The sequence below is a fragment of the Acipenser ruthenus genome, chromosome 21 (assembly GCF_902713425.1).
Source record: "Acipenser ruthenus chromosome 21, fAciRut3.2 maternal haplotype, whole genome shotgun sequence".
NCBI lineage: Eukaryota > Metazoa > Chordata > Actinopteri > Acipenseriformes > Acipenseridae > Acipenser > Acipenser ruthenus.
In genome coordinates this window covers 5,767,343-5,794,462 of record NC_081209.1, presented here as the reverse complement: position 1 = coordinate 5,794,462, position 27,120 = coordinate 5,767,343, and the positions used below count along the sequence as shown (strand labels likewise).

Below are 27,120 nucleotides of genomic sequence, written 5' to 3'. Positions count from 1 at the left end.
GTTTTAGTCTTCGTTTTTTCAGTTCCAGGTCATGTCAGGTGATTATGTACAGCTTGGGCTTCGACTTCTTAATGGGTAAACTAGATGGTTTTCACTAATTGTCTGGTGAAGCAGGTGGGGCAGCACTGATGAAAGTATGCATGAACAGACATTTGTAAGCAACTCATTAAAATCTCATTTGAAAAAGTTAAGTATACCTTTTGTATTGACCAGCCTGTATTTGTTCTGAGAGTTGGTCTTGTGCCATCAAGGCAGAGTTGTAATTACTTTGATTTATAGTTCAACATGAATGCAATTATTTTTTTTATTCAGTATACATTATTATTATTATTTGTTTATTTAGCAGACGCCTTTATCCAAGGCGACTTACAGAGACTAGGGTGTGTGAACTATGCATCAGCTGCAGAGTCACTTACAATTACGTCTCACCCGAAAGACGGAGCACAAGGAGGTTAAATGACTTGCTCAGGGTCACACAATGAGTCAGTGGCTGAGGTGGGATTTGAACCGGGGACCTCCTGGTTACAAGCCCATTTCTTTAACCACTGGACCACACATCCTTCCTAAATATAAGGACCGTATGACTGATATGATCATTTTGGGACAAGGCACCGGCATTTTTACAGCGTTCAACCTATCTTAGACTTGTATGTTTCCTTGGCCAACCAAAATCAGGCTTGTCTCTCATTGCCAACTGCTGTAGAATACTATCGAGATGATTGGGCACACACTGTCCGCACTATAAAGCTTACCAGGATATGCTGAAAACAAACAACAATTGTGCAGTAATATAACTGCAGTCAGGGGTGTATGCTGACCCCCTTTTCAAACCTGATAGGGAAAAAACAATTAAAGCGTTTTGTTTGGTGTACAGCTGTATTTGTGCCTGCTTTTCGGTATCAACGGCGACAGGTGGCGCTCGTCTACCAGCCGGGTTATATTTCATTTGCGTAGAAGGGCCACGTGATCTGGTGTAGCGTTGGGTTAGCTACAAAGATGGCGCCGCCCGGAGACAGAAACGTGAGCGTGGAGCAAAAAGAAAAACAAACACAAAAGAAATCTGTGAAAAAGGAATTAAACACGAAAGCGGAGCTTGTACTGGAAAGCAGAAAACATGCCAACGATGTATTTGATATACTGGAATACCTGCAGGTAACAAACCGAAGCCCAGAACGTGTTTATTTTACTATATTCTGTGTGTGTCGCTGATCTGTTTCCAGTGTTTCAGGTACAATTAAAAAATATTTCTGTTCAAAGTATTATTAAAGTAATGTTTACTGAATTAAATTAAAACACTAGCGTGCACCAGTAATGGAAGCAGAATTATGTAACAGAAAAACGTATTAGCCGTGACTGTTATATAGACCTAAATATGATTATTGAATGTTGAAAGCGTTATCAGTAGCGTTGTAAAATTTAATTACATTTATAAAGTTAAAATGAAAATGTTAACGTCTTTTTAAATGTCACTTTGACTGCTACTTAAGAAATAGCGCGCACACACTTTATTTAAGCAATTGAATGAATTCCCAGTAAAGTTCCCTGAAATGTACCTGTAATTAAGCTGCTGTATATGCTAACAGATTTTATCAAGCTCTTCCTGTGCTTCTTTCCTCACAGTCTGAGAAGGAGGAGGAGGTGGTCTGTGCCATCAGAGCCTGCAGCAGGGTTTTCAGTGCCTTGTTAGAAAGGGGGGATCTTTATGTTGGTCAGCTGCCAAAGGAGGAGGAAACACTCGCAGGTATCACATGTTACACTGATTACTTTTTTTTTTACTTAACAATATTTTTATGTTCATTCAGTTTGAGAGCCTTTATTGTTTTCTAAAGCAAACTAGTTTTCTAACTAAATGGGAGGACTGTACTAAATGAATGGATGCATTTAAATGTTGGTAATACAGGTGTATTCGCTTGTATCTGCACGCCAGGTGGACATACGCAGAAAATCTTAAAGCAAGTTAAGTAATGATCCTACGGTAACTTTTTTTCTTTCGTACTGCAGCAGATTACAGTGCTGAAGACAAGTACAAGGTGTGGATGAGGCACCGCTACAGCAGCTGTGTGCAGCAGCTCCTGGAGCTGATGGGCCATGAAGAATACCAGGTCAAGGTGGGTGCAGTCTGCAGCACTAGAGGTGTGTGCTTACAGACCCGATCCTGGCACATCTTGCTGCTGATTTGATATAGCTAATGCATCTGTTCAGAACACACTCTAGGTATAGGAATTCCATTGCGCAACCTTTTAAAGCAATGCTAAGATCTTAATGAGTTGCTCATGTAAGTGAAGGTAGTTGTTTGTCGTGAGTCTGTGTCTTGACCCTCTAGGGGCCCCTTAAGTAATAACGAAGTAGACCATGTAGCAGTAGAAACATAGTGAGAACATTTTTGTGTTGACTTTTGCTTCGGGTGCTTTAGGAGGCAGCACTGTGCGCGCTGATGAAGTTTGTTGAGATGGAAGGGAAACGCTCGCTGTTGAAAGTGGATTGGGACGAACACTACAGCTTTCCCAGGGAGCTTCTGAAAGTAAGTGTGCATGTTACACATCTTTGCTTTCACAAAGAGGCAGCTGACGGGTGATGTGTGTCATTTACCAAAAGGTTTTTATAGATGACTACTAAAAAAAAGATCTATTTTTTCCCTACACTGTGTCTACAGTCTGTGGTGGAGCACTTGCTTTCCCTGGAAAAGCACATGTCCCTCCTGATCTCCAGATTCCAGGAATACCTTGAGTTTGAGGATATCCGGTACTACGTCATGGCATCTGTGAATGAAAATGTGGCCAAAGTTATGCAGAAAACTAAAGAGGTAAGCTTTGAAAACCTTGGAGTCATCTGGTTATTAAAGTAGTATATGTAGCTGTTCTTGACATGTCCAAGATCAATTTGCAAACTGCAAATTCATGAAGGATCCTGCCATTAGTCTAATCATGCATAATCGGGTCTAATCAGTTAATTTAAACTGAACTGAATTAAAGTAGAGCCCTTTGTGCACCAAAGGTGAAAAACAATTATCTATAATGGTCTTTGTTTCATATAATGAGCCAAATAATGTTATGAAGAATTCAACTTTGGCAGTGTTGGTTTGAGTTTTGATCAACTGAATAGACAGTAACTGTATCTGTTTTTTTTTTTTTTCCCCAGGCGCTGTTGCCAGTGTATCAGAACAATGTCTTTGCTCTGCTGTCAAACATCAATATGCCCACCAAAGATAGCGAAATGACCAACTTCCAGGTGAAACAGGAAGGTCCGTCTATACCTGTGTTTGTGAGCGCACTGCTCTGTTCTAGTGTTTTATAAATGTATGGATTCATGTTAGATATTAATGTGTGTGTTTTTTTCACAGCTAAACATGAAGAATGGAAAGCAGCAAAACTAAAAGTAAGCAGCTTCTCAATTTCGTAAAATCTATCAAATCACAAGACGATTTCTTTTCAGCCGGTTAATGTTTTTGCCTTTTGCATTCCAGGAACACAAGCGTGCCTTTGAAAGGATGTGGCTTGGTTTTCTTAAACACAAGGTAATTCTACAAAAGCCACTGTTTTCACATTCAGTAAAATGCAATGAAATGAAAATGAACCCAACATCAGTTGTCCATTTCCTCTGCAGTTGCCGAGCAGCATGTATAAAAAGGTCCTGGTTATTCTACATGACTCCATTCTGCCACACATGAGCAAACCAACGCTGATGATTGATTTCCTCACTGCCGCCTACGACATCGGTGAGAACGCTCTCCTTTATAGACAAATACTTCTTCCACGGTCCACCCACATCTTTTTAAAATGTGCAATGTTACATTGTCTCCAGTCTACGCTCCAATAAGTCCTCTAAATGCATTTTACAGTGTGTTCTAAAGACCAGCATTCCATACTGTGTGAAGGTTTTCCTGAATTATAAGTGCGTGTTGCGAAGCTGCGCAGCACAGAAAGAGTAGAACGAACCAAGCTTGCACTAAGCTTCGTTTTTTATAGGTGGAGCCATCAGCCTGCTTGCCTTGAATGGACTATTCGTTCTCATTCATCAACACAACCTGTAAGTATTGTAGTTTGGTTCAGTACTACTTGGGAGTCATCACTAAAGTGCCTGGCATGGGTGTGTCATTCCATGAATAGATCTCTTGAGGAGGGGGACATAAAAACAATATAAATGTGAACTCTGCATTGCAAGAAAATGTTGTTTAGTTTTAATATAGGAGTAGTTTTGCATATTTTAAAATCTAACAAAAGGTTACTTGATGTAGTAACTGTTCCTGTGTTTGGAATGATGTAGGGATTACCCTGATTTCTACAAGAAGCTCTACAGCCTGCTGGAGCCCTCCATATTCCACGTGAAGTACCGGGCTCGCTTCTTCCACCTGGCTGACCTCTTCTTGAGTTCCAGGTAGGAATGTTGGATTTATATATAAACTTTAACACTGGTTGGTTTTCATTTTTTTCCCATTTCCAGGCCACTATGTGTTCCTTGTGCAGAATATCTTAAATCAAGGACAAGAGATTCAATCTACAGTGTAGTTTAAATGGCCAGCGTGAAGCGCCATAGTCTGTACGTCGATCACATGCTTCTGGAAAGGTATCATACTTTTTATATGTTGCCACATTGCTGTGTGAACCTCTGAGTGACTTTAAGGACTATCAGATTTCAATATTCAGTGCAGGTAAAGGGTAGTTTGGCTTGCCATAATTTGTTGCTGGCTTGCATTACAAAATCAAGTGCATACTATAGGCTGCAGTGATGATTAATTAGTATAGAAGTTGATTATGCCTTATTTTCTATCTGTTTTCCAGTCATTTGCCGGTATACCTGGTCGCTGCATTTGCCAAGAGGCTGTCCCGGCTGGCTCTTACTGCTCCTCCACAAGCCCTTCTGATGGTCATTCCCTTCATCTGCAACCTGATCCGCCGACACCCCAGCTGTCGAGTGCTCATCCACAGACCCAGTGCAGCAGAAGGTAGGGCTCCCCAACTTTCCAACCTCGTTTTAACTATATCCATGCGCAAAATGTTCAATATTACATAAGCAACTAAGACAGGCATTTTCTGCATTGAATGAATTCCTGTCCTTGCTGTTTTATACACAGCACATGCGGTCTAGAGTTTTGCATTTATGTGGTCAACATGCTGCAATCCAGTTCATTCTACAAACAGAAGCGGCTCAGGCCTGTTGAGTGATGCAGCTGTGTTGTGAATGCTGCTTTGTTTTATTCCTCTTTAAAGATCCTTCTGAAGACCCTTACATCATGGAAGAGGAGGATCCGGCCAAGTGCTGTGCTCTGGAGAGCTCCCTGTGGGAGTTGCAGGTGAGTTGGCATCGTATTGGGATTGGACGGTAGTGTGACTGGATTATTTAATGACTGACACACACAATTATCAAGGATAATGGACAGTGGTAAGAAACAGTTTGGCGCAGAAGCAGCAGCATATATTCGTTGTAATTTCTGACATGGATTATTATTATCCTGTATGATGTATCCAGTATTTCATTGATTGTGTCATAGACTTGTTTTTGTTACTTCTTGATAACCTCTTGAGCTACGTTCCTTGGTGAGAGTTGTTTAGAGCCCGGTATTAGAATCTTGCTTGTGTTGACGTTTCATTCTCGTATTGCTGCCTGTAGAGCCTGCAGAAACATTACCACCCGAATGTGGCAAAAGCAGCCTCTGTTGTCAACAAGCCGCTGTGCCAACAGGAGGTGGACATCAATCAGCTGTTGGAGGTTTCAGCCTTTGAGGTAACTTCAAACTTACACTGGGGACGCACGTTCTTTCCTTTAAAAAGATCAGTCCTGTTTGCAGCTTTGTGTGATTGTATGGGGTCCTTTTTCTGTTTATTCTGCACATATCACAGTTTTCCCCACCTCCTCCTCCTCCTCCTCCAGGATCTGTTTCCACCTGACCAGTCAATTCACTCACATTTGACCTTCACCTAGTAAAGTAACCCAAGGGTTTTACTGTGCAGATGGATTTGCACATTCACTGTACTGACACTTGTGCCATTTGCGCACACACACAGACAGTCTCACATCATCTGTCCCCCAAGAAGGAAGGTACAAGTTTGTGACTTTCAAAGAGAATCTCGAAAACGTGTGTATAGTGCAAACATGTCAACTAGTACAAACCCCACACTAAAGTGTAAAAGTGAATAGTAAGTGTTTATTTTCTGTTGGCTTTTATATAGTAGAGGCTATCGTTACCCACACATTTTAAACTCTTAAGTATGTGCTTTCAGATCTTTGAAAAGGAATTGAAGAATAAAGCAAAGACTATCCCCCTGGAGTTTGAGCCAGCCCACACATTGCTTGGAAGGAATGATGAAGTTGTAGGATTGCACTTTGCATTGGAATAGTGATCCTAAAAGGAGCAATGTCTTTGTTCCACATCTAAAATAACTGCACACTTTTGTGCTGCTTGTAGTATTTCCACATTGTCTAATGCCTCATCAATAAATACCATTTCATGGTACTATTTTGAAGTGCTTGGTTAAGACATATCTGTGGTTTCTTTCAGTGGCTAGGTCAGTGTTTATTTTATAGCACTGCTATGAGCTTTTAAGGTAAAACTCGGGGGTTTAAATGTTCCTGTATGTGTGGCCACAATATTGTGGAATTCTTTAGTCACAATCTTTACTGCTTTAACTATTTGCATAGGTCAGATTTATCATTCAGGTTTACCATTTTATTTTATAACTAGTTTTAAACTTGAGTTTTCAGTACAATAAAAGCATTTCATTGCTTTATCGCACAAATAGCATTTATTGTAAGTTATACAAAGAAAGAAGTTTGGATTAATGTGAGCATCAGTATTATTGTTTTGATTTGCTGGTACTTTACCGGCTTCTTGGATTAAAAAAAAAAAAAAAAAACAATCCTTATAAATCATCATCATATGGTATTTAGAGAAAATAATGTGCCTACTGTATGTGTCTCCTTATTTAAAGTATTTCGAATTGTTCTGTATTTGTGTCATGCAGTTACTGTAGCTGCCTCATCTCAAGCTGCGGGGGTTTATTCATTGTGTCGATTCTGACAAGTAAATCATAGCAGAGACAGGCTTTCTCATCAGCAGCCTAAAGGATTTAGAGTATGCTAAAATCCTGACATTTCATCAATGGGTAAAGTCGGGCTACAGACTTCTATTACATGACAGCTCAGCGAAGCAGCCATCAGCCATTTCAAGTTATGCAAACTTAATAAAGGAGCTGTTTGTTGATTTAATAGATAGATCTGCCAAACAGCATTCATTTATCTCAAAACATCTTTATATGCAACTCTGGGAATGTCAGTGAGAGATGACAGGAGCATAACAAAAGGTTTAAATCAAGACTTGAATCCTGTGGTACTGTGGTTTCTTGGCAAATGGCCAAAAAGGTGAGTCACTGGAATAAAAAATGTTTTAGGTGGGGGTGAATGGAGCCAAGCACACAGTCTAGAGCAGTTTATTATTGAATAAAAATAAGAAATAGTCAGAAAAGGGGCTTTTGGCAGACAGCAAAGCTCTACAAAATAAGCCAAAACCAAAGACCAGTTTGCATGACAAGTAGGGCTTTTGATAGAGGGTATCAGTCCCCACAGAACAGTGCAGTGCAGGGCGGAGTGTTCTGCTTTTACTGACACTGGAGGGCACTGCGATACTGAACACCAGTCAGCCCCCTGTAAATTGATTCTTAGTTTCTTTAGTAAAAGGTCTGACCAGTATTTATAATTTTAAAACCAGCACTTTTTTCAACACAATAAACAGCAATGACAGTCTAGACAGGTAGGCTTTTACTTGATAACTTTTTTTTTTTTTTTTCATGTCTGATGAGAAGCATATCGAGATGTACATACAACAGTGGGCCATTTAGTCAAGGTCTATTGGAGTTGCTGCTTAAGAAAGCCAGGTTTCTAGTGTTCAACATTTAGGAATTTAACTAACATATTGAGGTTTGCTTGCATGTACAGTATATATAATTGACTGTTAATACTGTATTAATCTTTAATAATTTTTTGTATTGTATTATAAAATACGATTTAACATAGTAGATGGAAAGGATATATAGGATCTGTAGCAATGTCGTTATTTAACCTCTGAACATTGTTGTACACGTTGATGGCATTAGCTACAATAGTAAAAAAAAAAACACTGGCACTATTTATATTACTTTGCACTGGACTATTTACTGACTCGCAAAGGAACAGAATATTTCAACGTAAGCTGTCAGGAGAATCCAATCTACTGTCATGGAAGTTTTCAAGGTCTGAAGCAGTGAAGTGTATCTAAACAGGAGTGATCTGAGGTGAGGCACGCAGCTTCAGTGAGAGCTGGGAATGTCAATTACACAGATCACCTCCACGGATATAAGTAACACATCACAGATCTCACCACAGTTTAAAAAAAAAAAAGTCAACATGAAGTACTGTACATCCTCAACACTTCAATACAAATGCATGCAAAATCAGACAAGTGGTTTCTGGGATACAGCTTTCCATTGCTCACTACCAATACCCATCACAGCTGGATTATAGCTTGTGTGGCTTCTACATGTGAAGACTGTCACTGATAGTAACATTCACAGTTCCCAGGAGTTTTTAAAAAAGTAATTAGTGGCATTCCCCTCCCTCAGGGAGCAAGTGCAGTTGAGATCGGGGAAAACCCTGGAAATCCTAGATATGATTGCATGATATTATCCACACGCACACCATTGTTTCATAACATCTGTTGTGTGAAGAGGGCCTTGTCGTATCAGCGTGTCTAATGACGGGGAATTTTCTTTTATGTGGCTAAATTGAAAACTGGCTTTTAGGAGTCTGCACCAGACTGAAGAGTTGTCAATTATAAACAATCTGCAATTTGATTTTTTTTTTTTTTTTTTCTGCACATTTTATATAATGCCATTAACAAGTATATTGTATTGATTTCTGTTTTTTCTAATTCCCATACTGGAAATAAGTATGCTCATGTAAAAATATCAATATTTGATTCTAAGCTAACCATAAATGGTGGTTGTGCTGTTTCGAGAGCTATTTATGCAGTTTAGAAACCAGGGTGCACACATACCAGGGTGTCCTCAAAATCATCTAATAATTGCAGTAAACCCAGCGAAGATGGTTACACTCTGGGGGACGAGTCCGATTTCTGTTCTTGGATTTAAGTGCTGGTTTAGCCACACAAAACCAGCTGTCGGATTTGAATCCGAGTCTATTGTCATTTGGGGCTCACAGGGAAGCTTACAAGCCAGAACAAAGCCGAGCCAGATCAAACATCTATCTGGCTTTGATTTGTGCTGATTTAAATCCTAGCCTTATGAATCACATTGGTTTAATCTAAATGGATTTATAGGGGTTTCAATCTGGATTTTTTTAGCAATTCCATTGATTGACACTAGTGCGGTTCTTAAAGCTGTTCCAAGTAGTTAACCCCTTCATGAAGTATCAGATTCCCATGTTCCAGGGGCAGGCATCAAGCTCCAAAGGAACTACACATCAGTCCTGACTATCCTGCAGCTGCTGCCATGGGATGAGAATTTATCAAGATCATTTTCTAATTTTTCAGGAAGAAAAATGGAACCAGCCTCAGTATACCTTTCATGTTTATCCAACGTAATAGACAAGTTGCATTGAAGTAAAAAAAAGGGAATTCTTAATTCTCTTGTTCCACTATGCCTAAGACTGTTAAACGCAGCAGGCAAATAAACGTGTTGATTTATACTTCAGAAATCTTAGCAAGAAAGAGCCATCACAAAGCTGGTGAGGGGAGATAAAATGTGCTGTTTTATACTGCTGTGTCGCTTATCTAAGGATTCAAGCATGTACCTGCGTGTCTCCCCAGTGATTCCTGATATGATGTAACAGTCTGCTCACAAAGGCTCTTTCTGCATTTCATTGATTGCTTTGTGTTTTAAATAGAAATCAATCTGATGCTGGCTGCTTCCCAATATCACATGTTGAAGCTTTGACCTTGTATTACCTGTGTTTCATGAGCATGGAATGCATTCCACCCATTAATTGGTGCTCAATTAATATATATATTAACTCTACACTGTGTCACTGCTTGACAGCTACTGCATGTGCTTTGTACAGATTGCATTACAGTTTTAGAAGTCTTGTCATGGAGTGGAAAGAAAAAAGGGATGACATTTCTGATTATTGCTTTGTTCTGTGCAGCTGTTGTACGCTATTGTGTTGGTGCAGTGCAGAGAGCCAAAGGAAATTGAATTGAAAATTGAATTGGAGTATCTATAAAGTAAAGATTATGTTCAGTCTTTTGTTCTCCGTGTCAAATGCATATGTACATGTGTGGTGGTAGTTTTGCACTGATGGCAAACTTCTGTAAATATAAAGACAGTGCCACTAAATTATTTTTTGAAATATTAAATATTTTTCCCGCTGGCTTTCAAACTTGATATTTTACCCTGGCTGCTCAACTATGTTATGTGGAGCCCTGAAGACTTATGTTTTAAAAAAAAAAAAAAAAACATTTAAAAGCACTCTAGGCATCTCTCAACATTTGTAACACAAAATAAATCCATTTAGCCAGGGTACTAATGGGGTTGGGTAAAACGAGCAGTGACATGATTTGTCCAGCAGTGGGCTCGGTCTGAAACCAGTATTGATTGCAGCTGAAATGCGTTTACCTTCCAGCAGGTGGCCTGTGCTGATGTAGAATGCAGATGAAATGTGTTATTGTCCAGCAGGGGGCTATGGTTCAGTACAGAATGAAAGTGTAATGGAGTTATTATCCAATAGATGGATAATACTCATATAATTATTCTATGCGTTGCTGAGAAATACTAAAAGAAACTAAATACTAAAATGAGAGTTATGGATGATGAGTTTCTAGAAGAGGTTGAGTATTAATATAGTAGCCATTCAGTGCACCACATCCATCAGCCCTATGCATACTGTACAGGTGGGCTTGAGGCTTGTTCTCTGTGCAAGTGGGTGATTGTCTCTGCAGATCACATATTCGACTTAATCTGTCTAGAATAATATAAAACGACAATGATTTTTCAATGAAGATAATTACGTGCCATATTCAGGTGTAGGGATCTTTTAACAGCATGCTGTCCTAATTAAAAACCAGTCTGTGGGAATCACTATGACTGTGGTTGTCTCGATGTCATGCACGGGAACACACTGGGTTTAATTAACATAGAAACTGCAAATCCTTTTTTAATCCAAAAAGGCTGTTTGAATCTTTTTACAGATGAACAATTAAAATGAAAAGCGAGGCATGGCTTCCAGTGTGAGCTGAAACTAAATTATAACCAACAGAAGAGAAATATTGGACAAGTTTGTACTGTTGGCCTTCAGTGTCCTGTAAACAGAGCTGAAATTAGGGTGTTACCATGCATCCGTCTATCTAGCATTAGGCTTAGTGGCTACTGATCCACTTGTTTAACCTTTCTGGGCTTTATAAATAGTTAAACCCATTGATTTTAACTGTGAATGCTAGGTTATCTTTAAGCTAACAGTTTTAGATAATAGAAATTATCTGCTTGTATACAGAGTGATGTGAATTGCAGTATGGCTGTTGTATTTAACATGCTCTCTTTCAGAATCAGCCTGTACGTGATCTGGATATAACTCATTGCACTTAGCCAGCTGTTCAGATTGCACTGCCCTCCTCGTTGACTGCAATGAATGAGGATTGGGAAGGTAGGACCCTGTCTGTGTGAGCAATGACTCCATCAGGGGACCTCTGCCCTTGTCAACAGCCCCCCTCACCAGAGTCACATGATGGATATCAGCTGTGGAATACTGGAGAGGGGATAATTCCGCAATTCTCCTTTCATTCCATCTGAAATTGAAACCAAGTGCTGGTAGACTTAAGAGAAATGGTGAGGTCTGTGCTTGGGTTTTATTACCAGGCTTGGCTAGGAATGGGCACTGCAGAGCTTAACACAGCACGTGGAACATGTAAGAGAGAGTGTTTACTGCAAATGTTTATTAACCATTCTCACATAATGGTTGACTTTATAGCATGGTTAAAGTATTGCAAGTGTTACAGCTACAACTAGGAAAAGCATTACTATAAATGGCAAAGAATAGTAAAAGCAAAGTGTGACCAGTTTTTCTTCTTCTTATTATTATTAGTAATATTATTATAACGTTTATTTATGCTTTTTGTTCTTGAGATACAATAGCCTTAATGCAGTGGAAAGCAAGGCAGATTTGAGAGTTGCATGCATACAAATATGCTATTGGTTTCCTCCCCCACAGTCTTGCAATACCACCTTAAATCTGACACAAACTAATATGCATTAGGGGCATTATGGATGGCATTCCATTTGAATACACATGCATTTGTTCAGCTTTAATTGATGTATAACACCTGGGCTGAGGCTTTGAAACCGTACCCAGGAGGTGAGGGATAGAGAGGGGCTTTTCAAACCACCCTGTTCCTGCCTCCACAGGGACAGGTCTATTATTCTAACTGATGACACGGGTCCCTTCTAATTCCTCGGTCCAGCGCTTTGTTTTAATTGCTATGAAGTTGCGTTGAAGCCGCCACGCTCCACTTCAGTTAATATGCTTCAGAATGTCATCCTGTGCTTTGAAGGGTTCCGAGATCTCTCAGACTCCGCCATGCAGACAAGTCTGCATTTATTTTACCTGTCAGAGCCCAGCGGGAACGAAAGGCACCGTGTCGTTTTTCATTTGCGTTGCAGGGCTGACCGTGTCTGGGAGCCTTAGCATCTTTTATCAACAGGATGTGTGTACACACAGCCAGTTCCACTCTCATATTATCACGGAGATGGATGTGTGCAGTCATTTGTTACCCTCTCTGTACATAATGCCCTCGATACAGAACAGCTAATGTCATCCTGGTGTGTGCTGCTGGACTTCTAACTTCCTCTCTTCTGTAATGCGTCCCTCTTGTCAGTACAACTGCAGTTTCTTTGTACAAGGGAGACTGGAAAGGCTGGGTGACCTGAATCACATCACTGAGTCATCCCACTAGGAGCTTGTCATTTGATTTGTATTTCTTTTTGCAATTTGATATTAGAACAATTAAAACAGCACATTTGAAAGTCACTTTTTGGAAAGTTCCTCGGTTACAAACTCTAGGACAGTGATAGGTTAGTACTGCTGTTGTAGGCAAGCTGTGACCTTTATTAAAAGGGACCTCAAAGATTTGTGATTTTAAAGCTGATTGTTTTACAAAATGACTTTCAAATAAGCAAAATGCACAAGTGAGCCTACATATAATTTGAATGAGGCAATAGAGATGTTAATTGTAGTTCCTTTGAAGGTGAAACAACTTCTATAGTTAATATTTCATTTTTGGCCGTCACTTGTAGGCAAAACTCCCATCTTATAGACCTTGTCCTTTGGTGAATCCTTGAAAGGCAATTTTTAGGTGAGCACATTGCTACAGAGTGCTGTCCTGAGGTCAACCATGAACGAGACTTCTGTTCATACCCGAGTTCCTGAAGGATCGGAGTTGTCCACATCACAAGACTGCAGCACAGTGTGAAACGATAGATAGCTTTTCTTTTGGGGTGGGGGGGGGGCATAAGTGAAAGAGAACCAAGATTAATTTCTCAATAGCTGTAGACAGGGTGGTCCCTGCAGGAGACAGGGGGCACATGAAGAACAGCATGGTGCATTGCATTTAAATGATCAGCAGAGTTCATGTATGGATGTATTTTTTTTTTGTATATTTATAGATTAAAGCCAAGTTACTGACGTGTTAACTTTATGCTCTGAAGAAAGCCTTCCAGTAAAATAATTTGAAATACTGTATGCTAGTCCTTATGCAGTAGCACATAGTATAGTAATGCAACATTGGTTCTTACCATTGTGGTTCCAATATGGTAGGTAATGAAATGAAAACAGTATCACTGTGTGATATGCATGAGGCAGCCCTTGCAGAACAACTGCCCCCTCACACTGCCTTAGTTGTGCCACTGCCTGCATGTGCGTTGAACATCCTTTGTTAAGGGAACCAGCTTCTAGCCATGGAAGACCATACTGAGCAAAGTGCAGGATGCATTTTCTCAAAGAAGTGTCACAGACATACTGTGAATGAATAAATACATGTTGCATTTAAATAAACATGATTTTCATAGGAAAACTGAGAGAATCATTGTGTCACTCATATCAATATATTTATTTTTTAAGATGGCCAGATTTTCAGTGCTTAGTCAGAATTGATTTTGCATGACATCAAACATCACCATGGTTACCACAGCCTCCCCACTGGAAACACTCTCCTCCTCCTGCAATCCATTAGACTTTGACCCAGCATGACAAACAGCTCAAATTCATGTACTCCACATTTCCTGTTTCTCTTTGTTTTCATTGGGAATAACAAGCTCATGTGTTTAGAATAGATAATCCCCACCTCACCAAGTGCAGTATTACACAACTGAGTTCATACATTTGCCTTCTTCAGGTATCTGGTTAAATCTACCCACTGTAGCAAATAAAAATATATACAGGCTGCAGTGAACCCTGTCATTTACTTTAGAACATTTGAACCAAGTGAATTTCAAACGTGGAAAGACAATGTGCAAAATACTTTTAAATGCAGTTTGTGATGTGTGTCCTAAATGGATTGTTCCTGCACTAACTGAGTACTATACATAAATCAAGATGTGAACCTCCAGCATAGAAAACGGCTCTTCAGCAAGTTATCTGCTGTGTGTCTCGTCCGCAGATTTTAAAAATAAATCTTGGTGGCTGTATGAGCACTATAGCCTTTCACCTGATTTATACTAAACCCAGATTTACATTGCATTCTGTGCCCGATAGATACAAAGCAATGCAGGTACAGTAAATTAAGAACTTATTATTGCAGTTTCAATTTGAGAGCAGTACCAGTACCTGCTACATTTATTTACATAGAGATGACCATGTGAGCAGTTACATGGTTACAACATTGTACACACCATTTCTGTGTAATTAAACACTTATTACACCAGTAGTTACCGTGTAAGAGCAAGAACCATCCATGGTTATTACTGTGTTATTACATGGTTATAGGTATGTTTAATATTATATGCAGTACGTTCAATCACACAATTGCTAAATGTTACATTTTAATTGCAAGAGATGGTCCCTAGATAATGTTTCTTTGTGATTTTGCCAGTTAGTAAATGTCTCAAATTTAAACCAGTCTTTTAGCAGCATGTCTGACAGCCTTAATTGAGGGATCATTTTCCATTCTTTAGCATTATAGAGGAGCAATTAGGAAACATTATTTACAACCAGAATCCAATTAATCATATCAGAATGTGAAACAAATACAAATTTTAAACAAAAGAAACTTTGCCATCAGCAACTTTCAATACACAATTAACATGACAACATTCCTTGCTGACCTGGTAGCGCCGATCCAAGCCCAGGAATCTCATTAAGTTTGGTACGTTATATAAATACTTTACTTTCTACATGTATTTATACATATACACATAAAAAGTTGTTTCGAAATGCTGTTGTGAAATAATACGTGGCAAATGGTCCATGGGAAAAGTCCAAACACCAAGGTGGTCCCTACATTGAAAAAGGTTGGAAAGCACTGAGCTAAAAGATTTATAATGTTCCACCATATTCTAGTCAAGGGAAGTCCAAAAAGTAAACCAAATCTGCTACTCCACCAGCTTGTAAAGAGAGAAGCTGTACAGAACAATTGGTTTGTTTTAATTGGCACTGTATATCAATTATGCATCGGATTACTTTGCGTGACTTTCTGTTGTAAGAATGAAACTGAACATGGTCATGTATGCCTCTCAATATATTCTTGTTCAAATACTGGATTCTTTGTGTCAGCAGTTTTCAATGTCGTATATACAAACCCAGCTGTGTTGAAACCTTTACAAGTCCATCATGAAGAATTAGAACTTGCATCAATGCCTGGAACATGTTGTGCTGTAATCTCTCATCAGAGGTGTGGGAAGGGCAGGCAAACAAAGAGCACCCTCGCTGAGGGAAGAGATTTATTCATACAGTATGCCAGTAGAATTATTATTCTCCTATCCTTCATGTGGAAAGAGCCGGTCTCGCAGGCCCTTGTGGTTTTAATGGTGAGTCGCAGGCCCTTGTGGTTTTAATGGTGAGACACCGTAATGAAAGCAGACAACAATTAAAATTTTATTCATACTGTACTAGAGGGGTTTAAAGTCTAAAGTAGCATCGCCAGCTCCAGCGTGCTGGGAACAGGGAAGTATGCCATAATACACACATGCCCAGTCCAAACACAAGCACAGCAGTGAACAAGAGTAAGGCATTGGATTGTGTGCTGTTTGGGTTGCTACACTACAAAATGGCAGGCCTGACTAAAGGTAGCAGCATCTTATGACAATTCCTTCTTCTAACATTTACAACTGTCACGCTAAGCAAGGGCAAAAGCACATTTTCTGACAAGAATGAAACCCTTTTATTTGTTTAAAACCAGAAACACAACTTAGTTTCAGTCTGCAGTGGGGGTAATCGTTGTTCCGAGCAGTTCCTTGCTAGTTTTGTACCTTTGAAATGGGTTTGTGCCTGTGCACTGACAGGGCCCCTAATAGTAAATAAATAGTGACTAAATAGAGTTTGAAATAGCACGAGGCAGTCAGCTATGTAAATAAAAGACTATAGGCTGTTTCTCTTTGCACTGAGGGTTAAAGATAGAGACCCACCACTATGTTTTCCCTGGTAAAGGTCAAAGATATTTAGCAGAGGAACACTGCTGAGTGACACAGCTTGGATGAACACATTACTCTGCCCTCTGACAAATTGTTTCCTCAGACAGAAGGACCTGGTGTTTTGCAGCATCTAAAACAAGAATCAACACTTGGAAAAAAAATCCCATCTATTTCATAAACTGCAGTACTTCAGTTAAAAAAAAAAAAAATAATAATAATAATGACTGGAAACCAAAGCCCAGAAGTGTTTCCTCCTTTCAAATTATTTTATTTTATTTATTTCTGCTAAACTGACCTCAGAGTTACTGAGAAGTAAATTGCACCCTTCACTCAAAAGTACCTACAAAAAAAAGCGGTATCATTTAATGAAATTATAGTATCGTTTCCCACCACATGTACAGTTATTCAAATCAGCGGTTTGTTATATGTGGAGAGAAAAGAGAGGCCTACGGGGGGAAACCCTCGTGGCAGCCTGTCAACCAAAGCTATCAACCTGTCTCCCTCCCTCTCTCCCTCTCCTTGACGTCTGGGTTACACTGTCATTTGCCTGGCTGACAGCTTCATGATGTGATATTCCATAGAAACATGCTAAAAGCTTGACAGTTTTTGAGACAAGGGAGCTCTTTTTCCTTGGAGGAGCCACAAGCCACAGTCTGGGTCCTATTAGCGATAGCCGATCTGACAGGTGGAGATGTGGAGACTGAGCCCCGGGTTGCGTGTTCGTGTGACACTCTGTCCGTGATCATTGTGTCCTTTTTTTGTACGCTAGGATTCCCCAGTTGCCTCTTTGAGGTCCTTGATGCAGTGTTTTGAAGGGTGAATGAAAGACTTTAATGAGATGAAGTCAAGTTGTTTTCTACAGTGCTCTGCTCACATGGGACTCTATTCAAGCATGCTAGGAAATTAATAACAATTCTATTCTTATTACAGTGCTTTATTTGTTTAATTTTGTTTAAAATTGAATCAATGCTAGATTTCATGCAGTAACGGATGTTGCATCTGCAATCACATGCCGTGACCCATACTGTTAAGGATAATCCTAACTGTAATGTAAGTGATTCAATCAATTGAGAAACAGCAGCTGTCACGCTTAATTGTCCTCTTCACTGTAAAATACCCGGCAAGCTGTGTCTGTTTGATTTCTTCTCTTTATCAAAGGCCACTGTTAAGGCAGTAAATAGCTACAGTGCAAGAAACGTTTATTTCAAACCACACGGTAGGCCATTAATAAATAATATATTTATTACCCAGCAGCAGCAGACAATTACCTATTAAGCTTTAAACCAATAGGCCTTGTTCATGCATTTTTTAAATGTATTTCCGAACTACTAAATCTACAGCAGTGTGGGAGTTATCTCTGTCCTGTTTGCTGCAGCTGGGAAGCCAAACAGCTGCACTGGCAGCCTTTATTCCAATGCGTTGTTTCTGACGAGTTTCTTTTCCAAAGGATAAGCTTGGAATTTCAGTTTCTATGCTGGGAATCCGGGCACGCATTGAATAGATTTTTTATAAAGTCCTGTAATAGATTTATAACAACTATTTGCCTTCCCTTACAAAAACGGTACTGCTCAGTACAACTCCAGTTACTCTACTAGAAAACCTGTAGACTCAGTCACTCAGACTTAGTGTAACTATTTGTATTATGAAGTGCTGGACTTCTGCATTCACTACTTGAGCATGTCTCACTGCTTAACATCAAGAAGTACAGTATTCGTTTGCAGCAATTAAGTTGTATGCAGTCCTGTTAAAACAGGTAATTGTATTAACTGACAAACGGCCTCATTCGTAACAACCTTCAAAATGCAATCTGGGAGTTTGAAGACTTTCATTCAGGTTATTAAAATTAATTTGTGTTATTTTACCACAGTAGATTTACTTGGTTTAATGACTGCATTTTTTATGTACGAGTGAATTTAAATCGTTTTCTTAAACAATTTGGGGTAATAAATCAAAACAAATCTTAAATGTGTATCTGTAGTACTGATAAATTACCTGAATTAACTGGATTCTTTGCTTTTTCAGCAGTTTCATTACATTGTGTATATCAGTCATTGTTGTGGTAATCAAGTAGTAAGTAATTCATTCCATATGTTCTTCCCATCATTTGGTAGAACCCAAACCCCAGAAATATAATCAGCTAATCTGTGAAAGCCTGAAGCAGACTCCCGCTAGACGGTGCAATGCAGAATGTGAAAGTGGCCTGTATGCCATATGTCACTCCTAACTAACATTAGAGCTCAGCTGGTGCCTGGCAAGTCCACAATGTTCTCTCCCAGAAACAGTTGATAGCTAATCACAGCCTTTGCAATCCATCAAGCTCTCAGACAGTGATATTTACGTTAAGCTCTAGGTCCATTTCACCTCCACTGCCTTGAAGTGCTGCCTGATTACCATGGCAGTAGGAGCTGAATTCGTATTGCCCACGGCTGGGAGATCCCTTGACTAATCTGTAATCGCACACACAGCACACACGGGTTTCATGAAGAGAAGAGGTAGCATTATACTCATAAAAGGGTCTCCGGCTATTTGATTGCTTTATCTATTGTATCCTTATAGCCTTCGTTATCCCGACCTATCACAACCTAGAACTAACCACAATGGCATAGATTCTGATACTCTCAAGAACTAAGAAATGTCTGTACCAAGTTTCATCTCACCTGGATGACCATCTGTTCTTTAGATACAAAAAAGTGTGACACACAGCATACGCATAGGTGCCTCCACTGTCCAAAAAAAAAATCTACATTTTACTTGAATAGGGGCTGTGATTTAAAGAAAGCATTTTAATTCCTCAGATGCTGTTGTCTCATTCCCAGTGTCCATCCCTATTGTGTTTGTTGTTATGCTTGAATAGATACTTGGCAGGCTTTTGAAATGATGAGTGACACTAGAAAGAGAGAGAGAGATGATTATCAATCATCAGTTCTGTTTGCTCAAAAGACACATATCCGATGTTATCATTTTATTTCTTTATTTATCTTCCTCCAGCCTTGGGTGCACAGAATAAGCGAGAGTCAGGGGTTAGACACTAGATGGCGCTGTTCCTGTAGCAGTTTGTGAAGATCCTGGGCAGCCATGTTGTCCCCTCCACTGGGAAATTTATGTTGTTTTAAAACCCTCTTGATCCCAGTGTAAATCTCTAGACTGGTGTAAATCTCCAGACTGGTGAACAAGGTAGAAGGACTAACATGACTTACATATATATCTACATATGAGAAAGCTTATGTTCAGCCAAGGATGTCCAATCCTGGTTATTCCTGGGCAAGACTGCAATATCTATTTAATATCACAATATAATTTCCTTGCTTTCCCCGAGCGCACATATAACAGGCACTACTCACAGGATCTGTCTCTTTCTCTATTCGGTAATGATTTTGTGCACATCATGCAAAAAACCCTTAGGTTATTTTAACCCTGTAATGCCCATTCCTGTATCACATCTGATCCAATGCTTAGACACCCCTCTAGATTGTTATTTCTTAAATCCAGCCTCACAAGCCAGTCTTTTTCATATGCAGTACTTTGTGTTGCCTGGAAGGAAAAATATGTGTTTTGTACAAGAAACAGAATCGAGTTACATAAATAAAGTAGCTTTTCTCAAATTTCAGAAATGCTTGGGCATGACAGGGTTAAACATGCAATTGTTGTAAAGAGCTAAAGCCCTGTATTGTTAATGTCCCTTGAAGATCGTAATCACAATTAATCATGGTCAATTTGCAGTTTTACCAGATTTATTTCATTTGCATTGCTTGAGATTTACTATGCTTTACAAATGTTTGCTATGCTTTTTTTAAATTTATTTATTTATTTATTTATTTATTTATTTATTATCAGTGCCGCCGTTAGTAATGAATTTCTGTAAAGGTTGATAAAGGTTAACGGCAATGCCATTATTTATTTGGTGAAACCTGATGCCTTCCGGCACACAGCGGATTGGTAAAACATTCTGTGATGTATGGAGTGCCCGAGTTCAGATGAGAAACAGGTGGTGTTCCTCTCTGTCAGCAACAGACCCTGCTGGTATCCGTGGAAAATGAAATAACCACAGGCTGTGCTGCAGAGTGTACAAATGAGTTTTTAAAGAAATCTAATTCAGTTATTTGCTCATAATAATAAGAAATATGCACAGGTATTTCCCTGATATCCTTGGTAGTAGAAGCCTTACTTACTGTACTTTCTGCCCCATACTCGATACCAAAACTATTATTAGAACGTGCTATGCTGTTATACTTCTACTATCCCAGTGGTATATTTAGCATTACCAGCAATGGCAACACAGTGTGTTTGGAACAAATGAGTCCTAATGCTGAAGCACACTGGCTATCATAATGTACTGCAATGGATTACCAGTATGTATTGTTCATACCATTGTGTTGCTATAGGTACAGTAGGTCATACTATGAAAATGTTTCCACTGTGGTACAATTGTATTAATGACATATGGGATTTTATCTGCCTTTGTGCTTACATTAGGACAGAACCATTGCCACATCACCATTGAAGACTGTTTGGTATAGACAAGCAGAAATACTCCATGTAGTTATATATGTATCACAGATACATCACAGATTTTCTATCGCTCTTCTGACATTTAATAACTTGAATATATTGTATTGACAAAACTAAACCCAAATCAAATGTCAGCACAGGACTAACTGAAACAAAGACCAATGTCTTTGTTTGTGTTTTCAGCTCACAGTCATAAGATCTTAACTTTTAACATGCGTGAGATAACCTGGGCTGAAGTCTTCATATATTATCTGTAAGTATGGGCCCAGTGGGGAGCCAAATTGTACTAATGAATCAAGGCATCCCTGCCCTACTCTAAAAGCACAGATCAATCTCTCTGTGTGGGAGGTATATTAAACAGAAATAAGCTTTGTGTTCATTTAAAAGGAGAATTGACTGTATTAAGGATTTAGGATAAGGATTTTAAAATAAAATTCCATTTTGTGAAAGGAGGGTAGAGAGAATAACAAATGTAAAGACAATAGATGTACCAAAAGTGTAAATGCATTCAAGGTCAAAAATACCATTGGAATCCTGTTATAATACAAGTATCTATAAATCCATTTCTTGGTTAGTTTGTCTCATACTATTCAAATGCACGGGAAATAAACAATAATGTTCTGGTAGGGTGTTTCTTCATCCCATTTCTGAATTATTTATTGCACTTGCTTTTTAAAAGCTGTTATGACATGGCTGTCATTTTTGCTGTGTACTAATAGCAGTGTAATGACAGGCAATGACAATGACATGGAAGCATTGTGGCAGTGCTATTTATCTGTCCTGCATCCTGAGCAAGTGAGTGTTAAATAATATTCTTTCTAGATTGGTTAATATTTAATCTGTGTTAGCCAACAGTAATGGGGACCACTGAACAGAAGACTGTGAAGAGTGATTTGTGGTTTTTATCTGCATGCTAGAAATGTGTTATTCTAGTACCTGGCAAATGCTCAAAACATGTTTTTGTGTGTTCTTTGTGTTCTTACAGCTACCAAGCATGCGAAAGTCAAAAGCATGTTTTTATTTATTTTGTTTTTCGTCTGCGGATGTGAAACTTACGTGTCCTGTATTTTTTCTGTCAGTTGTGAGAATTTGGGTCTGTAACACTTTTCCACTGAGCAAAAGAATGCACATCAAACTGAAAGGTGGGTTTCGTTCTACGTTCCCAGGACTACAACAACAAGCCATCAAATAAGAGAAATGAGTGAAAAAAGAAACACAAACCTCATTCAAAGGATCATTGGAAGCTGCACAAACACCAGCTACTGTACACAAAAGCCTAGGACACGATCATATGTCATTATTGTGCTCCTTTGTTCAATGTTTGCTATGTGTAAATCTTGGATAAGGGGTTTTGCTCAACCGCTTCAAAATCGCAATGGTCCTTATAGTGCGTGGGTGGACTTGAGCACTGATTCTTTCTGCACACGCAGGCAGTGAGGGTATGTTTGTTTGGAGTGATGTTCACTGTTCACAAACCATCTGTTCTCAAATGCATATTACTGTATTATGAATTTTTTGGCACGCTAAATTTCTGTACTGAACAAGGCCCCAGTCAACCAGACATTGCTCAGTTTTAATGGCACAGACTGAGCTAGTGGTTTATGGCATTGACTCTGGGTTCCAAGAGTGTTGGGTAGCATGCTTTAGATTCAAATGTCAGCAATCTAAATGTAGTATCATAGGAACTGATACAAGGTTATGTAATGGACATGAAGTAAAACCTCAATGAATCCACTTCCACGTACAGCATTCATACTGCTGTATATTTTAAGAAGAACACTGTTGATCTTTCTCTTTACAGCTGAGGTATTTCAGTGCTTTCAGTTTTTAAAATAATTATGACATCCGCAGTCATGTGCAATGACATCCCCATTTTTTGTGTTGAAGTGAGATGACAGAGACACAGTTGCTTGAATAATGGTTTATCAAGGCCAAGCTTTCATTTCTTTGTGTTTAACAGCTGCAGGATCAGATTCCCACAGGCATGTAGGGAATAATACACTGTTCCATCTTTTATCTCTTTCTAATATTTGTAGGATTGTTATGAGTCGTGTTTGAGAAATCAATCAGTGTTAAAGATTTGTCTGAATTTCTGTACTTTTGTGAAGATGTAATCCCGTGCATGGAACACACAGCACACCCTGCACACAACGTATAGACAATGGAACATTATAGTGAGGCCATGTCGCATACAGCACTTAAAAACTGATAAACAAATAATGCAATTAAGTGGCTGGCTACAATGGCTTCATAACTGACACGAAAGTCAGCAAAATTAAATAAGGAGGAAGGAAGTCCTGCTTTGTAGTGTTGTCTCAATGCAAGACATTGCCTCTTGACGTGCATGTATTTTGCAATTGTTAAAAAACAAGGGGCGGGGGGGTGATACTGTGAGCTGCGGTGGCACTTGTCCAAGATGGAAAGCTTCCAGACCCCCCCACCCCAGACTTGGCTGAGCCCCCAGTATAAATAAGCCTGGAAAAAATGTGAACCTCTAGTATTTTTATGGCTTTTTGCCTTTTGTTTAATTTCTCCGAGTTGGGCTCATTAGAATTGCTGATATTCGTAGGGGTTTATTTACTTTCCTAACAAAATACATCACTGTAATTGCCAAGATTAGGCCCCGTCTGTTGGTGACATTTCGCAAAGTTCTCTTCTGAATGATTCACCCCACTGCCCATTCATTCCCATTCCTCAGCAGGAGGCCTGTGTTTTTCTTCTTCAAGTTGTCAGAAGTATCATAAGTCTACCCAAGCTGAGATGCCTTGACCAATTTACTGTGGAGTTTTGTTTGAGCCTTGGGGCTTATAGCTGGGGGGGGGCGGTTTGATGAGACACCCTGCACACAACGTATGGATGCACAGGGACACTAACAGCCTCATCATAAAGGCTGTAGCAGTTGAGTTTTTAACGAGCAAATTTCCCTTTTCTAGTCAGATGAGGTCCTTTTGGTGAGTAAGAAGGTGAGTTATGTAATGCTGTAGTCTATTATCCCGGGGATGTAGTTTGCAGTTTCGTTTGAGCTGTTTGATTTTAACAATCGAAATATGGCAGATCTTTATACCGCTGTTGTAAAAATGTTGAAACCTGATTTTCTGAAGACCTAATTTCACTGCTTTGTTATAAGTAGTAGTGTCAACAAGAGTGTCCCTATTTATTATTATTATTATTATTATTATTATTATTTATTTCTTAGCAGACGCCCTTATCCAGGGCGACTTACAATTGTTACAAGATATCACATTATACAGAAATCACATTATTTTACATACAATTACCCATTTATACAGTTGGGTTTTTACTGGAGCAATCTAGGTAAAGTACTTTGCTCAAGGGTACAACAGCAGTGTCCCCCACTGGGGATTGAACCCACAACCCTCAGGTCAAGAGTCCAGAGCCCTAACCACTACTCCACACTGCTGCCCTATATGAGTGCTAAGGAAAACACCAGCAGGGATACACCACTTTCTAGATCATAATAGACCCCATTGTCTTTTTTATAAAATACCAGTATGGTGTTTACTTGAATATGTTTTTGATATGCTTCAGGATTTTACTCCCGGGCTTCAGAAGTCAGAAGACATGAATAAATGAGGTATTGCGTCTGTGCCTATCTCGTCCTATTACTATGCTTCCCACTACACAATTCCCTAAACATTTCTAAAAGATGAGCTTCCCAACCATTCCCCACACTTCATTCATTAATTGAGATAACAGTGTCATCAGTCCGCAGCAGTGACTAGTGCAGGAGCTCTCCTGCCCCATGGCAGACTGTGCTTGTCTGTGGAATCCTTCTACAATACTGTTAGTTCTGGCGTCTTCACCCACAGTAGTAGCACTGAAGCCCTGGTTGTCAGTTTGTCATTCCATTGTGGTGTGTGTGTGTTGTTTTCTTGGGGAATTTTTTCTCAAAACTCAAAGGCTTTTAAGTAACCATTGATAAATTGTCTCTAGAATAAAAAAAAGCCCAACAGAACAATGAGAAGCACACTTACTCATTTTAGCTGAATGCTAACGGCAGCACCTTGCTGCTTCTTAACTACCTTGGTTGTTTTTTTTTGTACTGTATACTGTATGTGTGTCAATGTTATAAAGAATCATGGAAAGTCCCGGTGTTTCTTGAGTATTTTAGCTGCTTTTGTCCTTCAGCGTAGAAAATAGAATAGATGAAATATCTTTCTAAAGTAACTTTTCTTTAAGGCGTTTCCCAGCCCTATCCTAGGGTTTAGTTTCTTACTCAGAAACCTCCTAGTAGAATATTGTTTCTGGAGCACTCTATGACTAGAAGTTTACACAGATGAATGTAACTTGCTCCCAAGGATCGAACTGAAAGGAAATCTCGCTCGACAGAAGTGTTACTTTCCTTTCTAAGTCATGTCTTTGTTTTAAAGGGAAGTCCCTGTCACACTGCAAGAAACATATGCAAAGTAGTACTGATAGCTGTGAGTCACACTAAGAAGCAATAACTCCCCCAACATACGGCTGACTTTCTAAAGTGGGACATTACATTGAACTACACATTTATTGGCACGCTAATGCTTTATAAATACAGTTTCTATAGTTTTCTCTTTAAAGATCACTCCTAATCACACATCAACACAGGGCAAAAAAAAAACATAGCAAAGGAAATACTGCACATTAAGCTTTCAGAATAGGGAGGAGGAGGGGATGGGGGTGTTGACAGAACTGAACAAAATCAATCAGGATGGAACACTAGAATTCATTCTTCAGATAGAAACACAGTTCCTTATAATACAAAACAGGTGACCATCCTACTTCTAATCTGGCCACAAAAACGAATGAATCTTATTAAGTGATTGGCTTTGGTCCCTTCTAGAAATGCTTCCATTTATAAAAAATAAAAACCGCATCTGGCAACACGCTATTACTCAAGACGAAAAGAAAACAGGGAAAGAGGATCGAGCGCGTCTCACTTCTCACCGGACAGACACTGCTTTGGTTCACTCCTTCTCAGGCTGGCTACAATACCCTTTGTTTATAGACACGTGGTCTCTCTTCCTGAGATCTCCGGATTTTGGATTTCTCTGATGCATTGCTGCGCTTACTTTGTAGCAGACCCCCTGCTGGAATGGCCTGGCGATCCATCAGCCCTCCCGACGCGGCCCCTCTGCTCCAGCTGAGCCTTGGCAGTAACAGATCAATCAGAGCAGTCAGCCTGCCCCATTCTCACCTCTGTGTCATCCCAGCGACCCACAGCAGCTACTAATAACCCATTAGGACTCATTAACATGACTGGGGGGGTGGTACTCTTAGGAACTGTAATGGAGAGTAGTTGTTTGTGGGTCCACATTGAAACAGTTTATACTATTGCACCTGATACATATTTTTTTAAATGTTCACTACTAATTCCCTGAGAGTAATGGATAAATACATTTTACTCGGAAGTGTCTTCATATGATCATGCGACCAAAATGAGTTTTTTGTGGTTTTGTTTACCATGTCTGTTTTTATTAATCACAATCAAGTTGTTCCTCTAATTACTGTGTATTATCACAGTAGTATCTTAGTAAATTCTTGTGCACCTCCACATCATTACAATGTTATTATGCATAGTTTCAATGTACTTAATGTCTTTTTGCCTCATACATGTAAGTACACAGTTGTATCAGAAAAGGGTTAGGGTTATATTGTGCAAAAAGATTTACACATTAATTACATTGTAACTGTGAATAATAACACTTAATGTAAAGTATTACCTATTTGTTATGTAAATTACAGGCTAAAAAATGTATTATGGCATATGTATATAAGCAAGCATATTTTAACATTATACTAAATTAATTTTGGCAGGAATTATACTATTGCAAAATGAAATAAAAAATTCCAGCCTAGACATGCTGTTAACTGCTAAGAAAAGATTAGCGATCATTATTCACCCAGGCCTGTGTATGACACATGAAGCAGTGCAGTGTAATTGCCTCTCTACAATTCAACCCCTACTTAAACTGAGTACAATATTAACTGAACGCAGTGGAGTCACACAGCTATT

General features: G+C 39.2%; 1 protein-coding gene across 1 annotated transcript; it reads left to right on the top strand.

Annotated features, from left to right (window-relative positions):
* The first annotated feature begins 948 nt into the window (after positions 1–948).
* On the top strand, positions 949–6,461 carry LOC117963216 (nucleolar complex protein 4 homolog). The gene is made up of 15 exons (XM_034902420.2): positions 949–1,152; positions 1,621–1,741; positions 2,002–2,108; positions 2,414–2,521; positions 2,654–2,803; positions 3,139–3,241; positions 3,341–3,375; positions 3,464–3,514; positions 3,604–3,715; positions 3,966–4,026; positions 4,264–4,374; positions 4,779–4,942; positions 5,208–5,290; positions 5,608–5,721; positions 6,219–6,461. The coding sequence occupies exons 1-15, from the start codon at positions 997–999 to the stop codon at positions 6,333–6,335; spliced, it is 1,593 nt and encodes a 530-aa protein (XP_034758311.2). The 5' UTR covers positions 949–996; the 3' UTR covers positions 6,336–6,461.
* Positions 6,462–27,120: the final 20,659 nt, after the last annotated feature.